Below are 20,847 nucleotides of genomic sequence, written 5' to 3'. Positions count from 1 at the left end.
AGGGTTGTTTTTTTTACTGTTAAATTCATTTATTGCAAAAAAATTTCAAAAGTCAATGAGTGATTGGTTTAAATAATCTTGATTTAGACTGTATAAAATAGGTTTTAAAGTGCTTCCAAGCGCTGCATGCTCTCGCTTCTCTTCATTCATCTATGTTTACTTGCTTGTGATGCTATAGTAATGTGCCATAGGTACCAAAAAGAATGTGTTTGATACTGCCAATTTTTTTGTTTTGTCATGGTTCATGTGTGCAATAAACTTCCCACTTTGTTAGAAAAAGAAATCCTGGCAGAGAATCGTGATATCAATTCTAAGATTAACAATTGTGATTCATATTTTTTCCCTAATTTAAATCACAAAATTGCAAACATATGCAAAATAACCAGAGATTAAAGCCTTCAGCTTGCTCCGAATCAATAGTAAATGTATACCACATGATTCCACTGAGAGTTGATAAACTATTATTTATAACTATTTCCCAGCCCTGCATGGAACCAGATTGTGATACCAAGCAGTTAAACATCCTGTGTGTGTCAGTCTGTCTCTTGGTGGGGGGGCTGACTGATGACAGACCTGAGGCGGTCTGTGGTTCGGTTCTAGAAGGCCAACGTTTAACACCCACCACCAGCCCCACCACGTCCTCTAAATCTCTCACATCAATCTATCACATGTCCTGCATGATTAAGACCGTAACTCCATTGACGACTTGTAGCATTCAGTGAATGCAGCAGCACACATTAAGTTTTTTTTTTTTTATTATTATTGTTTACGTATGTGCAAAACATTGCTTCATTCAAACTGGAATAACTGAATAGGCAGGGCTGCAAAAAACTCATACACATAAGGTAAGCAAAAATAATGGAATCTGTTTATATACAATTTACAAAATACAATAAACTTTATATAAAAAAACGTATATATATATATATATTCATCTATAATTAACTGAAGCTGCTCGAAGAACAGCTGCTAATACGCTCTTTTTTACTTTTCCCCAGGAACATTTGTGTCCGTTACATTCACTCGTTGCACATTTGAGGAGTCCTTTATTGCAAAAGTGTCCATTCAGTGAGGTAGAAACGTTCTTAATTTTTTGGTCATCCTCTTCATCAAAAACAACAGTCACTGAGCTAAGTGCTCGTTCTACGCTGTGGGATGGGATCAGTCCTCTTGCTGTCAAACAGCTGTTCATAAACGCTGTTGCTCTGCTCTGATGCCAAGTCCTTGGCGAGACTGTTGTCCTCAAGGTCTGAATCAGCATCTGGAGCGATGTAAGGATTCTCATGCAGAGTTATTCCATTATGCGTCACCGACGGCGGGGAAAAGCCTGTGTACAGGTCCTTATGAGGCTTCCAGGGAGCTTTCCCAAATGTTCCTGAGCAAGAAAGATGCGGGAAGAAGTCAGACCAACGTACAGACAAAATCCAGAAAGGTTTGGAAAAGTGATTAACCCAAGACCTACCCATGAAGCTGTTGGAGGGGGGAAGACATTCATGAGGTCTCCCGTAGTCGATTGCTTCTCCCTCCTCCATGGATGGTCGGCGGTCACTCTGCTGGTGAGAGGGGCCATGAGGGAGACTGGCGTTGGGGAGCTGCATCAGGACAGAGGAGGAGCACAGGTCAAAATGCTCAGACAGGAAGTAGTCCCTCATTTTAGAGCTGGTCAGGCTGCCACTGTAAGTGTCCATGTAGACGGGCCTTTGGTCGATAGAACAGCCTGAAAATAAATAAAAATAAAAATAAGGAAATTATATACTTTAGAAAGTAAGAAAGATGTCGAGCGATAGCGCCAAAAATACTTGGACTTAATGTTCTGCGTCACCAACAGTCTAATGGTATTATTGTGCGGACCTGTGAAGACTTCTGACGGGTCAGTGGAGTAGATGTTGTCCTGGCGAAGCAATGAGCTGATTGGACCTTGATAATGGCAAAGGAGAGGATCGATGGCTGCCTCCATGTCGGCTTCACTTCCTGTATCCAGGTGACAAAAACCTGTATTGGGGAAGGAACAGAATATTGTAAGAAAAACGTGACGCTGCAGAGGGATTACATTTTCACACAAGGAAGAAAGGGAGGTGTTTTACCATTCATATCCTTGGGTTGCAGGTAGAAGCCGCTAATTGACGAAGCCATATACTGATGGCTGCTGCCGCTCTCTGATGGAATGTAGCCGTCCTGACGGTCAGCGAGTGTGCCCTGGGAGGACAGGTAGCTGGGAATGTCCCCAGGCAGGTTGGTCTCATCTGGAGCACAAAGACATTAAGTTAAGATCATCTTCTTCATCAGATTCTGCAATACGTGTATAGTTCAGGGAACCCTTTTGTTAACCTTGATATAAAAAGGTAAAACTCCAACAAATGATCATGAACCAACCTGTGTTGGTGACGCTGCAGTCCTCATTGCGTCGCCGTGTGTGATAGATGATGACCACCCAAACCAGTGAAGTGCCCACCACACAGCACACCACGGCTATGATGACGATTCCCACTGTGGTCCACCCATCATCATCTGATCCAACCCCGCCCCCGATGCCGACTCCCACGCCGCCCTGCACTCCAGAGTCGCAGTTGGGATTCGGTATGACAGCCAGCCGAACGTTACCCCTCTCCGTGCCCAGCGCGTTGGACATCTCGCAGGTGTACTTCCCTGCGTCAGCCTCTGCAGCGTCAACGATGATGAGGAGCTGGTTGGCAGCTGCGAAGAAATGGCGCTCGGTCACTACCAGTGGGCTGTCATCTTTGGTCCAGTTCAGCCGCGGGGGAGGACTGCCACCAGCTATGCACTGGAGGACAGCGGTTTCGCCCTTGGCAACAGTGCGATCCATGAGGGGCCGTAAGAAGGAAGGTGTTTCTGAAAGAAGGACCAGAGCAGTGCAATTGTTTAGTGTGACAAGGAATATTCTAAGTAACTGATTGATGTACAGTTTATTTTACACTAGGGCCGCGCAATTAATCGCAATTTTATTGAAACTGCAATATGGACTAGTGCAATATCCAAATCGCAGAGGGGCACACTATTTGTTAAAGGCAAAATATGTGTCAAACCATTCTAAATGAACACAAATCCTATCCTACAGACTGCAGAAAACATCAATCTTTGGTATAGATTCTCACAAAAATCACACTAAAATCAATTTAATTTTTTAAGACTTAATATTAGTCAATGAAATGAGTGACGCACACATGATCATTCCCTTCAATATCGTGAATCATATTGCATTTACATGTTTTCCTCATATCATACAAGCCTTTCAAACCTAAAATGGAAGTTCTAAACGTAGTGCGCTTCTCTGTTCAAACAGTAACGTTTCTCACCTAGAACAGTTAGCGTAGCATTTGCAGAAACAGCGCCGGCTGTGTTCCCAGCAGTGCAGCTATAAACGCCGATGTCCTCGGTCTTGACGTCCACTATGAAAAACACGTCGTCCTCCGGCATGACGTGCATGCGGCGTTCGCGGGCTGCAGGGAAGTCGGTGCCTCCGTCTTTCTGCCAGGCAATCTGAGGTGAAGGGTGACCAACGGCAGCACATTCCAGCCTGGCTGTTGCTCCAGCACGGATACTCAGGTCCATTGGCATCTTGGTGAAGGAAGGGAGCACTGGAAATGAGATAACAATAACAATTAGAATCATCACAGACAGACGTTTTATGGCCCCTTTTATATTGAGACAACCAATTGGCTTTTCCAAACTTACTGTTGACAGTGAGTCTGGCCTTTGTTGAATAGGACGATCCAAAGTGGTTTGAGATGACGCACTGGTACTTTCCCTCGCTGGAGAACTCCACATTGCGTAGCTGAAGGGTGGTTGTATACTCCGTCACCTCCGTCTCGCCTCCTGTGCTTTTCTGCACCCGCAAGTGGGCCTGGTTGTAGATCTCTGCGTCGTTCAGACCCTCATTGTCTTTCTTCCAAGCAAAGGTCATTGGTGAGTCGCTGGAGCTGGCTGCTGAGCAGACAAACGTCATATTGGTGCCCTTGAGGGCTGACTGGGTCTCCGGCTGCACAGTGATTTGAGGCTTTGGGAAGTCATCTGGGAAGATGGACAAAAGGATTTCAAAAATCTGTATAAAAGCTTCTATGTGTTCAGGTCTTGATTTGGCTATTTATCAATGTTTGGCAATTTTTGTTGTGATTTTATTAGCAGATCAGTAAAAAATGTGAACTGAAATATTTCCTCAGTTTCTAACCAGTAACTAGGAAAGCTAAAGACTTAACCTAGAACATTTCCATAACGTTCCCTTCATGAGACTCATTACCTTGTCCAGAAGTCAGGGAGGAAAAAATTGAACAATCTGGGTCAGCTCATGAATGGAAAACGTGTGTGTGTGAGTAAAGGTGTTACACCAAGTGAATGCATCACTTACCACACACAAACTCCTCCTGGCTGACGGCAAACACACTCCTGCCCTTCAGCATCTGCGGGTGGGCGCAGCTGGCGTTGACGCAGGGCAGGAAGGTTTGTTCTGCCACCCAGACTGGAAGCCACTTCAGCTGGCAGTCGCACAGCAAACTGGAGGTATTCAGCCGCCTGCCAGGGGAGAAGACACCACAAAACCTTCATTCACAATTCAAAAATATCATTTTCGATTGTTTCTGTGATTTTGGTCAGGAGTAGTTTGTGAATGACGAAGGTCTGATCCGTGAAACATTTTGTCTTTGGGAATGTGACACTTAAATGTTGCTTTGCTTACTGATGGGAATGCTTCACATACAACCCATTTAGTTGCAATCATCTTTAAAGAATTCTAAATACCGTTGCATAGCTTTTGGCTAGAAATTCGCCTTTGGTGGAAGGAGACACAGGAACCTGTGAACCCATTATTAATGTTGAAGCAAGCACTGTTCCCCGCAGACCATAATGAGTTTCACCTGGTGCTCTGTCCCACACTGAAATACAAACTTAAGCTGTCCTTGGTCGTACTTACAGCTCCTGCAGGTTCTTCATCTGAGAGAAGGCGTTCGCTTGGATGGACATGATGGCATTGTTGCTCAAATCTCTGTGGAAAGACGAGAAGAGAAATTAGGACTGGTAAAATCCTCGCGGAGAGATGGTAGCTTTTTTTGCCTACATCAGCCGTATAGAGTGAAGGCTACAAAAACTTCAATCGAGAGAAAAAAAAGGTCTGGGCTCCAGAACAATAAAACTCTGGGCAGCAGTTTGCTGTGTTAATCAAGAGAGGCCCAACTCTGGGCTGCTTTGAGCTCTGGCAACGGCTGGGAAAAAACTCTAATTAGAATCAAATGCAGCTGTTACACACACACACACACACACACACACACACACACACACACACACACACAACACAACACCCACACACACACACCCACCCACACACACACAACCACCAACACACACACACACACACACACACACACACACACACACACACACACACACCTCCACTTGCCTTGATGATCGATACGGTCTGGCACACATGTAAAGATACAAATGGCAGAGTTTTTTTTTTAATTCCACATCAAAGCGGAGGAATGGGAGAAGACAGTCTGGGTGTACGGTTCTAACAAACAGCCTCTGTGTCTTAGTCTGATTCACCCTGCTTTGTTTACAACTCTGACTTTTGGAAACTATCAGTAAAACACAAGGCCGACTCACAGGTGCTGCAGCGCGTCCAGGCCAGAGAAAGACTTTTTGGTTACTGAGCGGATCTGGTTCCCCTGCAGGAATCTGCGAAAACAACAAAAATCAAATCAATTTCAAACTTTACTTTTACTTGCTGACCTTATTTTGTTCCACAAAGTCACCCAGTCCAAGGTGAAACATCATGTTACCAACATGAACTCACAGTTTTTTCAGCTTGTCCAAAGCAGAGAAAGGGCCATTCATGTCTTCAATGGTCCAGGAGATTTCATTATTTTGGAGATCCCTTTCCAAAGAAACAAAGACAAGACTGCATTGTAAAAAAAAGAAAAAATCCACACCCAGAAAACAACTGCACTTGCGATGTTAATAAAATTGTATGCGGCTTTACATTTCCTTTGAGGGGGGAAATGTTTGGGACGTTAAAATTCTATTCAAAGCGACTCCAGAAAAACTTTTTTTTTTTTTTAAGTCTGGAGTTGCTTCTCTGTGTTGTAAAGAAAAAAACGTCTGACAAGGAAATACTGCAATATAACATGTGGGCTGCATTTTAAACTTCATTTAAGAGGATAAATATACTCTGCATGCAATTCAAATATGTATGAGTTACCCTCAAAGGAAGTGTTGCCACAGAGCTTTTATCTATCATCAAATATATAATAAATCTGTGATATTTTACCCATTGTATGGATTTATGTGAAAAAAGTTTGGATTGTTTCAACTCTAATCAAATGACCTCAACAGGGATCTTTCTATTTCCCAAAACCTGAAGAGCATTGCTCTTCAATCAGAACCCAACTTGTCTGTTCAAACTTAGCCTAGTTATAACCTATTTAGTAAGTGGAGATTTACAGATCCTAAAAAAGTATTGGTTAACTATGTGGTTAATATATACATCAAGTAACTGCCAGATGCAACTACTTTGTAGCTAACTGAACCAGCTAACAAAGCTATCGTTAGCTTGCTAATGTTTTATCTGTTCAGAGTAAAGAGTAGAGGGTCAGGTACGGTTTTAAATTGCATTCCACAAAAACAACAATAATAACATACCTAATTACAAAATGGTATGTGAATAGTTTTAGACTAAATGGCCAATTATCTTTGTACAAACTGTAAAGCACTATTTCTCCATATATGATGTTGCTAGCTTAACCGGCATTAATCTGTCATTTAATTAACTTTTTTGTGAGTAATAATTTAAAACCCCAGTTTCCATCATTGTTAAACAGCATTTTGTGTGAATTTCCAGATATATTAATCATAATTCTTCACTTCTTTCACTCCGCCATACAACAAACATGCTATTGCACGTTTTGCTAGTTGCTTTATTTAGCTAACAGTCACATCTGGCAGATAGTATGTGTACATATTTAGTAAAAATGAATCTCTAAGAACCAGTTTGTGGGGTGCAAACTCTTTTAATGTCATGTAAGTTTAAACTTAAGAACAGCTGGTGCAATCTTGTCCCCACTACTGTGGTTACAGTAATTGGTTTCTCTGCCTTTACTTTAATGGATGTCTCCGTGTAGGAGTTTTGAACGTTGGGGCAAAGCAGTGGCTCTACAAAGAAAGCCCTTGCTCTTTGATTTTGAGGGAATTGCACCTGACGATTAACGTTGATGTTCCCTGAAACATTTTCTGCTATCAAACCCAAACTGACTGCAGAAAAAGTATGGACACATTATACCTGCGCTCCACAGAGAGAAAATTACACCAAACCTTCTAAATACACAGCACTCAAGTACTAAATCACTGAAAGCCAAGAATTTCCCAGAGAAACTGCCTCCTTTGATCCCTCAGCTGCTCTAATGCTTTCAAATGGTTATTTTCCTCCTCAACGTGCCTGGTTATGGCTGATTGAGATTGAGGAGGAAGGGTGTGTGTCGGTTGGGAGGGAGGGAGGGAAGGGGGGGGGATTTGAAGCCCTGAAGCAATCTATGTCCACCTAGCTGCACACCTGCCCTACGGTGACCTCAGCAGCACAGCTCACATTTGGTTTGAGTTAAAAAAAATCCCAACCAGGGGAACTGTTACGGAGCCTCTCTGTGGGAAAAGGGGGGGATGGGTGGATGTGGGTGTGGGAGAGGGGGGTCAGGCAGGGGGGTGGGGGTTGTTGAGGTTGAGGTTGTGCCTCTGAGGTTGTTTTTTTATGTGTGTGGAGAGACCTCAACACAGTAATCTATTTCACATCCCCAAAACAAATCAGGCAGGATATTTCCACTCAAGCATAGGATTGATGGTGGAGGTGGCTTTAAAGAGGTTGGGAGGGCCAAAAGGGCACCATATGAAGTACTAACTGTTTTGAGGGACTTTTATTTACAGGATTAGCTTAGTTTAGCGGAAATACTGGCAAACTAACTGCTAGATTAATCTGCTAAAAGTGGAATAATCAAATCAATCAGCCTACAAGCACCAGATCAGCCCACCGGCACCTCTAAAGCTCATTACAGTAATTAACACGTTAAATCCTCTTTGTTTAATCTGTACAAAAGCTGAAGAGTAAAAACGTCAAGTGTTGAGATCAGAATTTTATATATTTTTATATATTATAATACAAGCAAGATAAGATTCACGCACAAAGAAAAACATTTAAAAAAACCTTTTGCACAGTATTTTGTATAAAACGAAGGAATTCAACTCACAGCATCTGCAGGTTGGAGAGGCCACGGAAAGCTCCGTCTGCAATAAAGCTCACACGGTTGTTTCCGATGTGGAGCTCGTCCAGCAAGCTGAGGCCTACGAAGCTGGATTCCTCCAGTCTGGACAGATGATTGGAGGAGAGGTTGCTGTAGGGCACACAACAAAAACCAAAACATGAGAACAGTAAAGAATTGAGTTACCTGCAATCGGTTTCCAGATTTCATTTTATGAAAACTTATTTTTCACGAGTTTAGGGGATCAAATCAAATTCAAAGAAAACTCATGAAAGAAAGATTTCTGAGGAACCAGTTTTTTTTTTAAAGTAAACTCAGATGAGAACAAATCAGATAGCGTGTTGCACCTTCCCAGTCGACAGGCGGCTTGTTTACTTTCAGCTTTGTGTGATAAGAACGAGGGAAATGGGGGTGGGGGGCAGGGCGAGGGGAACAACAACCTATCTGTGAAAAACACTCCAGACTCTGCAAACACTGACCTGACCGCTGCAGTAAACAACAGCCACAACAAAGGAAATCCAATCTGCTTCCAGGAATGTGTGTTGATGGCGAGCGGGGGTGGCGGTGGTCACCGAAGTTTGTGGGTAACGTAGTGTTTGACAAGGAAAGAAACTGCAACTAATAGTGGAATATCCAATAGGAAAAATAAGTGGGACTTTCAGAGGCCGACGTTTTGGCTAAGTGAAAACAGAAAAGAGAAGAGGCAAAGGGGTGTGTAATGTGTTGGCAGTGCTTTAATGTTGGCACTCACTGGCAGAGAATAAGAGACGCTGCTTTGTCTGTGTGTCTGTGTCTGTGTGTGTGGATTGGCGACAGGAGGATCTGGAGTGTGAGGAAGGGCAGGCGGGAGTGCCAGAGAGGAGGAGAGGGCAACACAGACAAGTGTTGGGAGTTCAGAGTGTGAATGGAAAGTGAGGAGGGAATAACGAGAGGGAGGGGGGAAAAAACAGAGAGGGTGCCAAGGGAGGGGGAAAAAAAAGGAGAAAAAAAGAAAAGGTGGACTTACAGTTCACCGAGTTTCTGGCAGAACTCCCAGGCGTCAGGTCGGATCCTGCTGATGGCGTTGTGGCCGAGGTGGAGCTGCTGCAGAGTCAGCAGGCCGTACAGCCAGCCCTTACTCACCTCCGTCAGGTTATTGTAGTCCAGCTGCCTGCATATCACCCACAAACACACAAAATGAGACTTTGTACTACATGTAAATCATGTTTGAAGAACGGAACTTGATGCGCATTTCTTGTAAATTTGCTTACAGGACTTCCATGTTGCTGAGGCCCCAGAAGGCTCCGTCCATCAGGCGGCTCAGGCCGTTTCTCTGTATCTTTAAGGAGCGAAGAGCGTGCAGACCGTGGAACGTCAGGCCCTCCACCCTGCGAACCCGGTTCCTGCTCAGCTCCCTGAAACGCACACAAAACAGTAAGCACGAGAGCACAAGCAAGGAAGTTATTTTACAATGCATTGTAAAAGTGTAACACTTAGAAAAAAAAAAAGTTTTTCAATTATTTTTTGTTTCCGCGTAGCTGTACTGATTTCAGGGTGAAAAGGCTATAGAAGCAGCACATAGACCATGTCAAGAAGGTTTTGGAAAGAGGCGTTTTATTTAGATTGCTGGGAAAGTCTTAAAAGATGTTGATATGATCCATCATGACTCATTATGATCCGAAGCCTTGATTGAGAGAGTTCTCTAATGGAGGAAAAACAATAAAAGCTTACAGATGCTGGAGGTTGGGCAGCTGGAAGATCTTAGCTGGGATGGTGGAGAGCCGGTTGCGGTTGAGCCGAAGAACCTGCAGACTGCTCGACAGGTTGGTGAAGCAGCCCGTCTCAAGTGACGAGATACGATTATTGTTGAGGAACCTGAGAAGAAAGATTTACCGAAATAAGACGCATATAAAAATGCTCTTACAGCAACAGAAACATAGAGCTGATTCTTTCAATTTGAGCTTTTCCTCGTCCAAATAACTAACTCTGAAAAGGCACAGACAGAACTGGGGACACTCACAGGTTCTTGAGAGGCAGAGCTGGGAAGGAGCTGGCCTTTATTTCCACAATATTGTTGTTGCTGAGGTCGAGCGTTTCCAGAGCGAGGAAGGGCCTGAGCTGCTCCACAGAGATCCTCGTGATCCTGTTGTTTGCTCTGAAAACACAGACACCATCACTCCAATAAATGACAAAAATACTGTGTATTTGACTAGAGGCGCACACCAGTTTCGTGTTTCCAGATATGCAAACAGTCAAGTCCCTCAATTAGCCAGTGGTATTAGAAAAAGACACTCTCACGCGCTTGTAAAGCTATAACTAACCACCCAACGTGAAACACTGGCATTCCATTTTTTTCTTGTTTTTTTGCAGAGGTCTCATTCAAAAACAAACCCATTAATCTGCACACATTATAAAAGTGTAGTTCTTAATTTACCTCAAAGTGTGCCAACAAATTGCTCAGTATGATCAATGTTGCTGCTCTTCATGCCAAGTCCAAACAACCTTTCGGTGTAGTCATGTGTGATTTTGTTTATAAGGTAATTACCAACAAGGTATTTAAAAAAAGTAACCTGCCAATTACTTGGCTGATGAATACCATTCCCTCAGTGAAAGCATGCCTCGGCAGAGGCCAGCAATTTCCTGAGCTGCACGCCTCCTAAATTGCAGTGCAGGGACTGCTTAGTTATAAACAGAGCCTGTACAGTGCCCCCTTTGTGCATGACACTCGGCAGCAGAGAGAGTGAAGGGGGAGGCAGGAATTCCGTCCAATGCACCAGACTAGAGGCCTCGTTTTTCAGTATTCATTGCAATGGTTAGTGCCCCCCCCCGTGCTACACCTTACTGACCAGTGGGCTGTTAGTTTTTCTGATTCATTTTCCAGCAGCCCTTGTAAAAAACACTGAGTTCAGTTTACTAATGTAGGTTTAATTTGGGATGTGGTGTCATTAATATTTAATTGTTTAAAGCTGTCAATCAATGACCCACAGTGCAGACTGCCTCACAACAGTGGTTGCCGTCATGAAAAGAGCTGAAACGTTAAAACTATTGATCGTTCATTTTAATTAGTTCATTTTTAAAGCACAAAGTACTTTTTTTATGAAAGAAAAGTAAAAGTTCTCTAATTCCTGCTTCTTTAATGTGAATATTTACTAGTTTAAACACTCTGTGACAGCAAAGTTATCTTAGAGTTGTGGACAAAACAAGACATTTGAGGACGTCATCTTGGGCTTTGGAACATTGATCAACCATTTTCACCATTTACTGACATTTTATAGAGCAAACTAAACCAAAGCTAATGGAATAATCGAGAAAATAATCAACAATGAAAAGAATTGTTAGTTGCAGCCCTAAAAATACCAAACATTCCCATGTTCAGGTATGTATTATGACCTGTCTATTGACACCCGGGAAAGCCTTTGCTCTCACCGACTCTGCCGGGTAGTCTGATGTAATGTCAGATTTTATCCTCATTTTGTCCACCTCAGGCTTAGAACCAGCATGGCAGCACACTTCTGTGAAACCTAGATGTTTCTCGCCCATTCAAAACACTGTGTGGTGAGAGAACTCTGACCCGTTTTGCACATGTAACAAATGTGTGATGGAAGATTCACCAGTCAACAAAGATCCAAGATGGATGGCAGCCTGGAGAGTTTGGCGGCACTTTGGGGCAATGCTGGCGTGTTTCTGAGCTTAATGCTTATGTCTACGTTGGTGCTGTGGCAGGGGAAGACAGCAGGCTAGGGGTTGGCAGGGTGGGGGTGGAGGCAGACTTGCCCAAATTATATAAGTAAGACATCTTATGATGCTCTGAAACTGCTGAAAGAATTAAAGTCAAATCAAAGCTGAATTAAATTTAGGGCTGGGTACCAAAACGCTTCCAACGTAAACGGTAGTAACGAGACCAAATATGAACGAAGATTTTGGTGCCTGTTTTTTTTTTTCCAGAAGCATCGCTGCTCAGGACACTTACCGTTAGCTTGTAGCTGGATTAAACACAATGTTTAAAATGCGGACCGCTAACGTTAAACAGTGTAAAGTGAGACTGTATTTCCCCGTAGAGGATTCCCACACCGGAACGTAACAACGTTCTCTGCAGCTGCCGTAGTCGGAAAAACAACACAGACGGTGCGTTTACCTGTAACTCGCCAGCCTTGTGGTACATTTTAAGTTATTGTAAAACACCCTCTTCCCATCTGGTGCTTGTTTTTGTCATTTACCAGCTATTTACTGGTGAAATAAGTCAATCATTTGACTATATGGCGTTAGCAATAAACAAGCCGTTCTTTAATGTCGCAGACTGTTTTGTGCTCCTTTTTTATATTTTATATTATATACATTACAAATATATTATTTATATTTCGGTTCAGGCACCGGCACCGGTTTTAGAAGTATCGTTTTAGCACCTGTATCGAAAAAAAACCTAAACAATACCCAACGCTAACTAAATTGTTATATAATTACATGGAGTGTGGTGTATGAACACAGACCAGCTCTGCACAATGGACACTCCACAGCTGATGTGAAAATTTCTTCATATCATTAATTAAAAAATACGCCATGGCCTTTTGATTTCACTCAGTGTTGTGCATGAACCATCTTACTGCAGTGGCTCCAGTCTGACCCAAGTTAAAGAGGTCAGCAGGCTGCAGGGCTTTTTCCTATCATCCCCCTTCCCCTGACTTCATCTCTCTAACCCTCTGTACTCAAAACTAAATACTCAAAAATCTAAAGAAAGATTTTGGTGTGCAGTCACTACGAGGCTGCAGTGAAATACAGATCATTTAAAAAAAAATAAAAAAAAGGCACAGGCAGCTCTTTTGTTTGGAGATTTGCAGAGGTCTTTCCACGCACCACAGCCCCCAAGTCCCAAACAAAAAGGTCCGCACACCACCTGTATCTCAGTTTTCATGTTCCCCTGACTGGTTGCTGAGAGAGGGAAGGCCGCCTGGTGGGAAAGAACCAGTCTTTCCAGTTTCTCTCGGGGGGGGGGGGGGGGGGGGGGGGGGGGGGAGTAGAGCCACGGAGAGAGGGGCTGGTGCACATTTCCTGTCTGAGGACCAGGGCTCAGACCCTGAAGTTTGAAGAAATCTGGCCAAATAATTATTCCCTAATCCTGTGAGCCAAACTATTCATTAAAGTTAGTTTGCAGTACTGTACTAACACACTAAGTCGACATAAACTCTGTGTGACTACATGGCCGGATAACTGCAAACACTTGGGCCAACAAACAGCCAACCTTACTGTTTTCGTTCCCCCCCCCCACCCCCCCACCCCCCCATCTCAACAAAAACTCAACATGTAGGGCGATTATTTTCATAGTTGATTAACCTATTATTTTTTTGATTAATCAAGTAGTTGTTTGGTCTATAAAATGTCAGAAAATGGTGAACAATGTCTACCAGTATTTCCAGAAGCCCAAAATGACATTCTCAAATCTCTTGTTTTGTACACAACTCAAAGACTTTCAGTTCACTGTCAAAGAAGAATGAAGAAAATTTCGTATCAGCGGGAACCAAATATATTTACTTTTTATTTCATAAAGAACGACTCAAACCGATTTATCAAAATAGCTGGCGATTATTTGAATTTTTGACTACTTAACGATTAATCCATTAATCTTTGAAGCTCTATCAACGAGTACTCCCTCCTCTTCTACATACAAGCCCGGCATTGTACACTTCAATTACACACACTTCAAATTTGTTCATCCACTTTGCTATCAGATAACGCAATTATAGAGCCATTACAACTGGTTGTAGGGCTTTTCCGTCGTTAGTGGAAGTCAATAGAAGGCCAGCGTTGTGTCAATAACAGCCCGAGGCATCTTGAGTATTGATAGAATATGTACTCATTATTAAATTGAGGTGAGTAGCAGATAGGCTTCTAAATCATTGCAGTTGTGCTGCTGTGATTACAAACAAAGAAAATGTTTCCTATGCATAGAAAGTCAGTGTAACACTAGTTTTCATAAAACTTAAGTGAGTAAAGCCCTTTTTTATTACCAGCTTAATGCACCAACATGATGTGGGTTTTGCATAAGCATGTACCTATCAGCACTCTTGCAAACTAGTATTTGTGGCCGTCACACTGACCACTTTTACACCCTGAAAAGTTATGTTATGTAAGATTGTTGATTTGTGCTTGGAGCAGTGTTGTCCACTGAGCAGCAACTAATGCTTTTAATGTCGCTTTTTCTAAAACCATCTCACTCGTAATGTGTGTGTGTGTGCGTTTGAACATATGTGTGGTATTTCCTATTAGAAAAAGAACAGAGTTTTGAGAAGCCATCTGATGACTCTCTCTCTGCAGTGGTGCCTGTAATGAAAAGCAGGGCTGCTTGCGCTGTTGAGACGCCATATTCAGTACTGCATATATCTCACTCAGATGGCAGATCATCTTCACACTTTGGCTCCCAGTCTCAGCGGAGAGAAGTAGGGATCGTATTAACATGTGAACTGAAGGACCTTCACATAAAAATGACAGAAGAGCTTTAGTCAAATTCGTGAGGTATCCATGTGCTTCTGTACTGTCTGCAAGACTGGAAAAAAACATCAAGTTGTAGGTGTATGATAAGTTCCTAAATGCGTTTTGCAGCATTCAGATTTTCAACATATCTTTTCTTTGCTAAGCCCACTACTGTGGTGTTTCTGCACTGCAGTTGCTGGAGATCATCTTTCAATCAAACTGTGTGGACGGGATTGAAGTCTTTCTTTATTTTCTGTTTAATTTTAAGTTCCAGTAGCTGACACCTTGGATTTCGGAAAATTGTGAAAAGCGTTTTTTTAATGGACCAAACAATAAATTGAATAATGTTAAAATAGCAGACAGATGATGAAAATACTTAATAGTTGCAGCCCTAGTTAAAGAGTATTCCTATAATTGCAACTGTTGTGAGTTTGTAACTCATCTTCACCGAGGTTCACCTCCTAATATACCTAATCAGACCTACTCTCCAGGTCATTTGTTGAACCCCCCTGAACACAGGCAGAGGGGTTTAGTGGCGGTGGGGTTTACCCCCTCCATAAATTCCTGGGAAATTGTTCAATTAATTAAGATGATCACGACTCAATTACTACCAGCTGCAGGGTTATTGCCGTTTGTTTTTACTCGGAGCTGCGAGGTCAAAGAAGTCTGCAAGAGCTGCCGCTATGTCTGACTGGCTGTTTGAATAAGTGGTATTCGATACCCCAAGGTCTTTTTTTCCTTTCTTTCTTTACTACCCTTCCAACTCTGATAAACTGGAGGGAGAGAACTTCTGGAAAAATCACATTGTGCCACCTTATCTGAAGGCGGAGGGTGGCAGTGAAAGTGTGAATTTCCGTTTCTTCTGTGTGTGCCCTCTTTCTTCATATCGCTTTTGATTAAGTTGAACCGAATTACGCACCTGACTTCACAATGGTTTTGTATATTTAAGTGTGACACAAAAAGGCACTGTTCATTTTGTCCTTTTAAGGACAGAAAAGGCTTTACAGCAAGTGTAATGCTTTATTTTTTTCAGTTATCAATTTAAAACTATGTACTGTGACATTTGCTGCTTCAAAATGTCTGTATCTGTATCATTGTAATTTCCTTTGCGGGATTAATAAAATATAAATTATTATTATTGTATACAGAGTTTGTTAAGGGAGCACAGATGACACTACTTTTACCATGACAGCAAAATAGCAATTAACTTGAATGTAAATGTAAAACTTACAATAAAAATATGATTGTCATATATACGTATATATACATACGGTACATCGTCATTTTCAGCATTTATTAGTGTTACTTGGCCAGATAACAGAGTTCATTAGCTACAAAAATAACCATCCAAATTCTCTCATTCTCTGTTTGTAAAACTTCAACTCTCAAGGCAGTGTGTACACTTTAAGAGTATACAATAAGACTTCTTATTTCAAGATAAGAACATCTTAGGAGAAATAAGTCTCTTTGTTCTATGTCATTCTCTAACAATGTTCCGTATCTTCAAAGAAAATCAAAAGATGTATTTATCTATCTGGAATGTTAAGGCAGAGTGGATGTGGATGACACAACTTTGGGTAAACCAAACTGAACAACAAATCAAATTGTGGTTTGGAGAGCCTGTAATTTTTAAAGTGAAGTTGTGCAGGAGTTGCTCAAGGGTACTTGGAAAGCACACACACAGCAGTTGTGGCAGATGAACCCATGAACAAAAAATCCATTTATATACAAATCACATCCGAGTTACCGCATGCAGTAGGAAAACTGGCATAACATTAACAAAAAAACCACCCTCAAATAAAGCAGAGAAATAATAAATAATCAGTTGTAAATATCTTGCCTTAAATAAAACAAACCCGCCTATCCTCCTTGCAGCTTATAGCTGAAGGTGACACTCCTGCGGTTAACGTGCAAACGAATCGTGATGGCCGCGTGGCCTACGGCTGCCGCAGAGCGTCGTGTTGGGGCTTGATGAGGAACACGCCTCATCAACCCGGGAGACGGATACATTCTTCCAGAATAACTTCATGTCGCTCGGTTTTTGAGAGACATGCCACAGAAAGCAAATCAAATTGTTGAGGTTTCACACACACTAATATCTAGTGTTCTTTTGAAAGCACGTATTGCACAACAATATACGAAAGAATCTTCTGGTTTGAGTCTGAGCAAGATGAAATATGACAAGTCAAATAGTTTTACCCTGAATAATCTTCATATATCAACCTATCAGCCACGCACTTTAGGTTCTGTTTCTGCTGTGTATATATACACAAAAACTGAGATTAATTGACTTCTGCAAATGACCCATATTGTAAAGTGAGATTTGTATGTTTTTTTAAAATCAAAAATCAGGTCTAGGTGCAATATAAATACTGTGAAAGTATCAAAACACTCAATCAACGGCGAAATGCGAACCGAACAGTTGAGATGTCACAATTATACTAAATTTTATACATAGGTAGGGAGTGCGCTACAGCACAGTTACAGTCATTCCCCAGCTGCAATGACGGGGCAGAGAATGTGAGAGTGCAAATGCGAAAGACCCCAAAAATGCTGACCAATCAGAGCAGAGGGGGCTTAAAGAGACAGGCACTAAAACGGAGCAGTTCAGACAGAGGGGGAATACAGGAATATTCAGACAGACAGAATGAGGGAAAAATTGGGCCTCATTCAAATTTTATAAAGAACAAATTTGTTCTTCAACCACACTTACGCAGATGTCATGAAGATTCTGGCATGTACCAATGTTTTCTTACTTGATTTGTTCTTAGGTAAGAACAGAATCTACCCACACTCAAGAGCACTCTTACACACAATTGAGAGCTGACGTGTTTGCACAAAATAAAGATATACCGTTTTTGTCTGTTCTAATTTAAAATGGAATATTTTGCTCATTTATAATTTTTTAACTAATTATTTTCATTATTTTACACATTATGTGTTTGTTTTAATAAATACACATTACACTTACACTTCTGCTCATTTGTTTTGTTTTGAAGATATTTTTTTGGGCATGTTCAGCCTTTTTGATAGGACAGCAGAAGACAAGAAAGGGGAGAGAGAGGGGGGGAATGGCATGCAGCAAAGGGCCACAGGTGGGAGTCGAACCCGGCCCGCTGTGTCGAGGCGTAAACCTCTATGTATGGACGCCCGCTCTACCAACTGAGGTATCCGGGCGCCCCTTCTGCTCATTTGTAAAGCACTTTATATTGCCATAGTGTATGAATTGTGCCAGGCCTGTATACTTCATCAGTTCTGCGCCCTTCTCCAGACACAGCGTTCACTGTTTATTTGCTGCTTTGTATCCACTGATGACGCTACTAAATATGTCTCCTTTTTTGCTAACTTTGAGCAACAGTATTTTCAGTTTTTTTTTTTTTAAAGCATGTAAACTTGTTGTAGTGGAGACCAAAATACGAGCATGAACATGAAAATGAGCATGATATAGGACCTTAAATTTGATTTGGCAAGTTATTGATATACTATGAGACACTGTCTTGTTTCCAGATTAACTGCCATTAAAGCCCTATAAAAAGGACCACAGAGAAACATGCAATCCATCCACATCAAAATCCCCAAATATGGATTTTCACACGACAATTTTCTTTCTTCCCAGCATTACGTCACTGCCTCCAGGTTAAAAATACACCAAAAGCAGCAACAGCCACCAAACAAAACATTTCTGTTGAGGGCATTTGTCTTTGACCACGTGACCCGTCTGGGGCTGGCTGCCATGTCTCAGACTGCCCCGTCTGGGAACTGGCTCAGTTAAGAGAGGGAAAGAAGGGGGAAGAACCACTTCCCAGCTCACTACTTTAACCAGCAACGACAACTCTGGCAGAGGATTAGCCTTTAGACCAGGCTGAAGTGAGAAGTGTTCATAGAATTTGAGAAAGGTTTTACTTACAGAATGAGTGTTGTGATGTTTGAAGCATAAGGGCCAAAATCAGGTATTGCCTCCAGTTCATTGTGGTTCAACTTTCTGTATACATTGAGGAAAAAAAGAATAGTTTGTCACATGCAGGACAGTAATTGAGGCTGTTTGGAAAATCCTGTGTTTACTGTAGAAAGCGCTGAGAACACAAGGCATACTTACATTTCACTTAGATGTTGTAGTTTGGAAAACAAAGTGCCGTCAAGCACCTGCAATTTGTTATGGCTCAGGTCTCTGGGAAGGGAAAAAAAGGCAAAAGTTAAGGGAAAGTATACACCATGGACTGTGTTTCTCAGCTGCTGCAGTCTTCCATTTGGGTCTGCATATCCAACATAATTACATACAAATTCTCTGTGTTATGGTGCTTTGACACTGTGAACGGAGGGAATGCATCAAAGAAAAGTCATTGTAATTAAAGTGTGAGATGCTGCAAAACGGATGGTGATGAAATGAAACAGAACGACCAGAAAAATAAGCAAGAATAGGATGTATTGCTGACATACTGTTACAAACAGGAGATGTAGTGAAAACAAACAAAATACAGTTTCAGATATCAATTTATAAAGTCACAAAGAAACGGTCAACCAATGTCTTTGTTTTCAACAAATTTCCAACAAAGTAGTTCAACTGCTCCTAAATAGAGTTGATTATTTAGTTTCTAAGACTGAACTGTTACTTTGATTTTAAACTAAAGACATGTCACTTCAGGATACACTTTTGAAATAGTACCCGACTGGTTAGAGTAATTTCGCAAATGAAAAAGTTCCAAAACAAACTGCTTCCCATTCAGGCCCCCAAAAAAGTGAAATTGGCTTTTTATCCCTTCCTTATAACACAGATGCCAAAACAGCTTCATATCAAGGCCTCTGATGAGAATCAGAGCCAAAACAGACAAGCTCAGAAGTTATTGCGAGGCAAGATTCTCTTTGTGCTGACAGAAGGCTGAAACCTGGCGAGGGAGGTCGATAAAAATGCTGGAGCCGAGGTTTTAGTATTGGCCAAGGTTTGGATCAGACTTATTTTCTGGTGTCTGGACTTGTATTAACCACATTCCTATTCTTTTTTTACTCTCTTGCTTTTAACTCCCCTTGATTCATATTTTTATTTAAGTTTCAGAGCTATGAACTGAACTCAACTTTTTCTTATCTTCTTGCATTTGTAAATTCTGTTGCATTGTTTTATTCTATGTGACATTATTTGACTTTACCTTTGCCTAACTATTTTCATGGAACCTTGCACACTTGATTATGTATATTATATTTATATATACTGTATATATATATATATAAGGCATACTGATTCTGCCTTATATGCTCTACCTGTAAAGCACTTTGGGTCAACTGTTAAATCTGCTATACAAATAAAATAACTTGACTATTCTGACTTTAACATTTACAAACCTTAAAACCAAATCTAACAGATTAACATGTATCTAACATTTATTTCCTCTGATAATTGGTTTAGTCTGTCTAGCATCCCACACCTTTTAAAGGTGCCCTGCAAAATAAATAAAAAATTTACTTGCATTTTTTGAAATATGTCTGGTCCATATTTGTTTGTGTTATGTTGTGAATGTGAAAATGAACTGCTACCTCCTCTGTCAACTCTAGCCACTGAAAAGACATAAGCGGAGAAACTACTGCTAGGACTACAGTTGATAATTAGCCGACTGGCTAACACTGGCACATTTACAGAAATGTTGATAGATGTGCATTGTCTTAAAAGATAAATCTAAAGCAGCTTAGCTCATTGAATATTGATGAGACCTGGCACAAATCGAGCTAAGTCTTCCTGCAGGCTTTCTATACCACACTAGAATGGCTTGAAATAAGTTAACTAAGGCATTTTTTTTTTACACAAAAAAAAATGTTATAGAGTCCATGGTAGAACTTCAGACATACCACAGAGTAATTAAACATGTGTGGCAGGGCACCTTTGAAGTGTTTTGCCTATAGAAGTGTACAGGACCTCAAAACTCCAGCAATGTGTATATTAATTAGTCAGGGTTTATATCAGAACTTCTCCTTAATTTTGCGTTAATTAATATTTGTAGATTTAGAAGGATGTGTATATAGATTGCATAATGCCTACTGTACTTTTCAGTAGCAGTTCTGGTCTAAAGTCTCGATTTGGTCTGAACCCCCTTTGAATCTGAGCCTAACTCAAACTCGACTGAGCCTGGACTGAAGCAGTCTTGGCTGCAACCCACTGGGGGGG

General features: G+C 41.5%; 1 protein-coding gene across 1 annotated transcript in view; it reads right to left on the bottom strand.

Annotated features, from left to right (window-relative positions):
- Nucleotides 1-846: 846 nt before the first annotated feature.
- The window catches only part of lrig3 (leucine-rich repeats and immunoglobulin-like domains 3), a 23,649-nt gene continuing 3,648 nt past the window's right edge, over nucleotides 847-20,847 (bottom strand). Inside the window, exons 2-19 of the mRNA XM_032505352.1 lie at nucleotides 18,793-18,864; nucleotides 18,604-18,678; nucleotides 10,252-10,386; nucleotides 9,963-10,106; nucleotides 9,503-9,646; nucleotides 9,259-9,402; nucleotides 8,241-8,384; nucleotides 5,804-5,884; nucleotides 5,614-5,685; nucleotides 4,925-4,996; nucleotides 4,364-4,527; nucleotides 3,694-4,029; nucleotides 3,315-3,596; nucleotides 2,374-2,850; nucleotides 2,085-2,243; nucleotides 1,852-1,992; nucleotides 1,463-1,717; nucleotides 847-1,375 (exon numbers count right to left, since the gene is read on the bottom strand). Coding sequence (XP_032361243.1) covers nucleotides 1,131-1,375; nucleotides 1,463-1,717; nucleotides 1,852-1,992; nucleotides 2,085-2,243; nucleotides 2,374-2,850; nucleotides 3,315-3,596; nucleotides 3,694-4,029; nucleotides 4,364-4,527; nucleotides 4,925-4,996; nucleotides 5,614-5,685; nucleotides 5,804-5,884; nucleotides 8,241-8,384; nucleotides 9,259-9,402; nucleotides 9,503-9,646; nucleotides 9,963-10,106; nucleotides 10,252-10,386; nucleotides 18,604-18,678; nucleotides 18,793-18,864 — 3,142 coding nt within the window. The 3' untranslated portion in view covers nucleotides 847-1,130. The remainder of the gene's footprint in view (nucleotides 1,376-1,462; nucleotides 1,718-1,851; nucleotides 1,993-2,084; nucleotides 2,244-2,373; nucleotides 2,851-3,314; nucleotides 3,597-3,693; nucleotides 4,030-4,363; nucleotides 4,528-4,924; nucleotides 4,997-5,613; nucleotides 5,686-5,803; nucleotides 5,885-8,240; nucleotides 8,385-9,258; nucleotides 9,403-9,502; nucleotides 9,647-9,962; nucleotides 10,107-10,251; nucleotides 10,387-18,603; nucleotides 18,679-18,792; nucleotides 18,865-20,847) is intronic.

This window comes from Etheostoma spectabile, chromosome 23 (assembly GCF_008692095.1).
Source record: "Etheostoma spectabile isolate EspeVRDwgs_2016 chromosome 23, UIUC_Espe_1.0, whole genome shotgun sequence".
Lineage (NCBI taxonomy): Eukaryota > Metazoa > Chordata > Actinopteri > Perciformes > Percidae > Etheostoma > Etheostoma spectabile.
The sequence above is the reverse complement of the archived record's forward strand: the minus strand, read 5'-3'. Positions and strand labels throughout refer to the sequence as shown.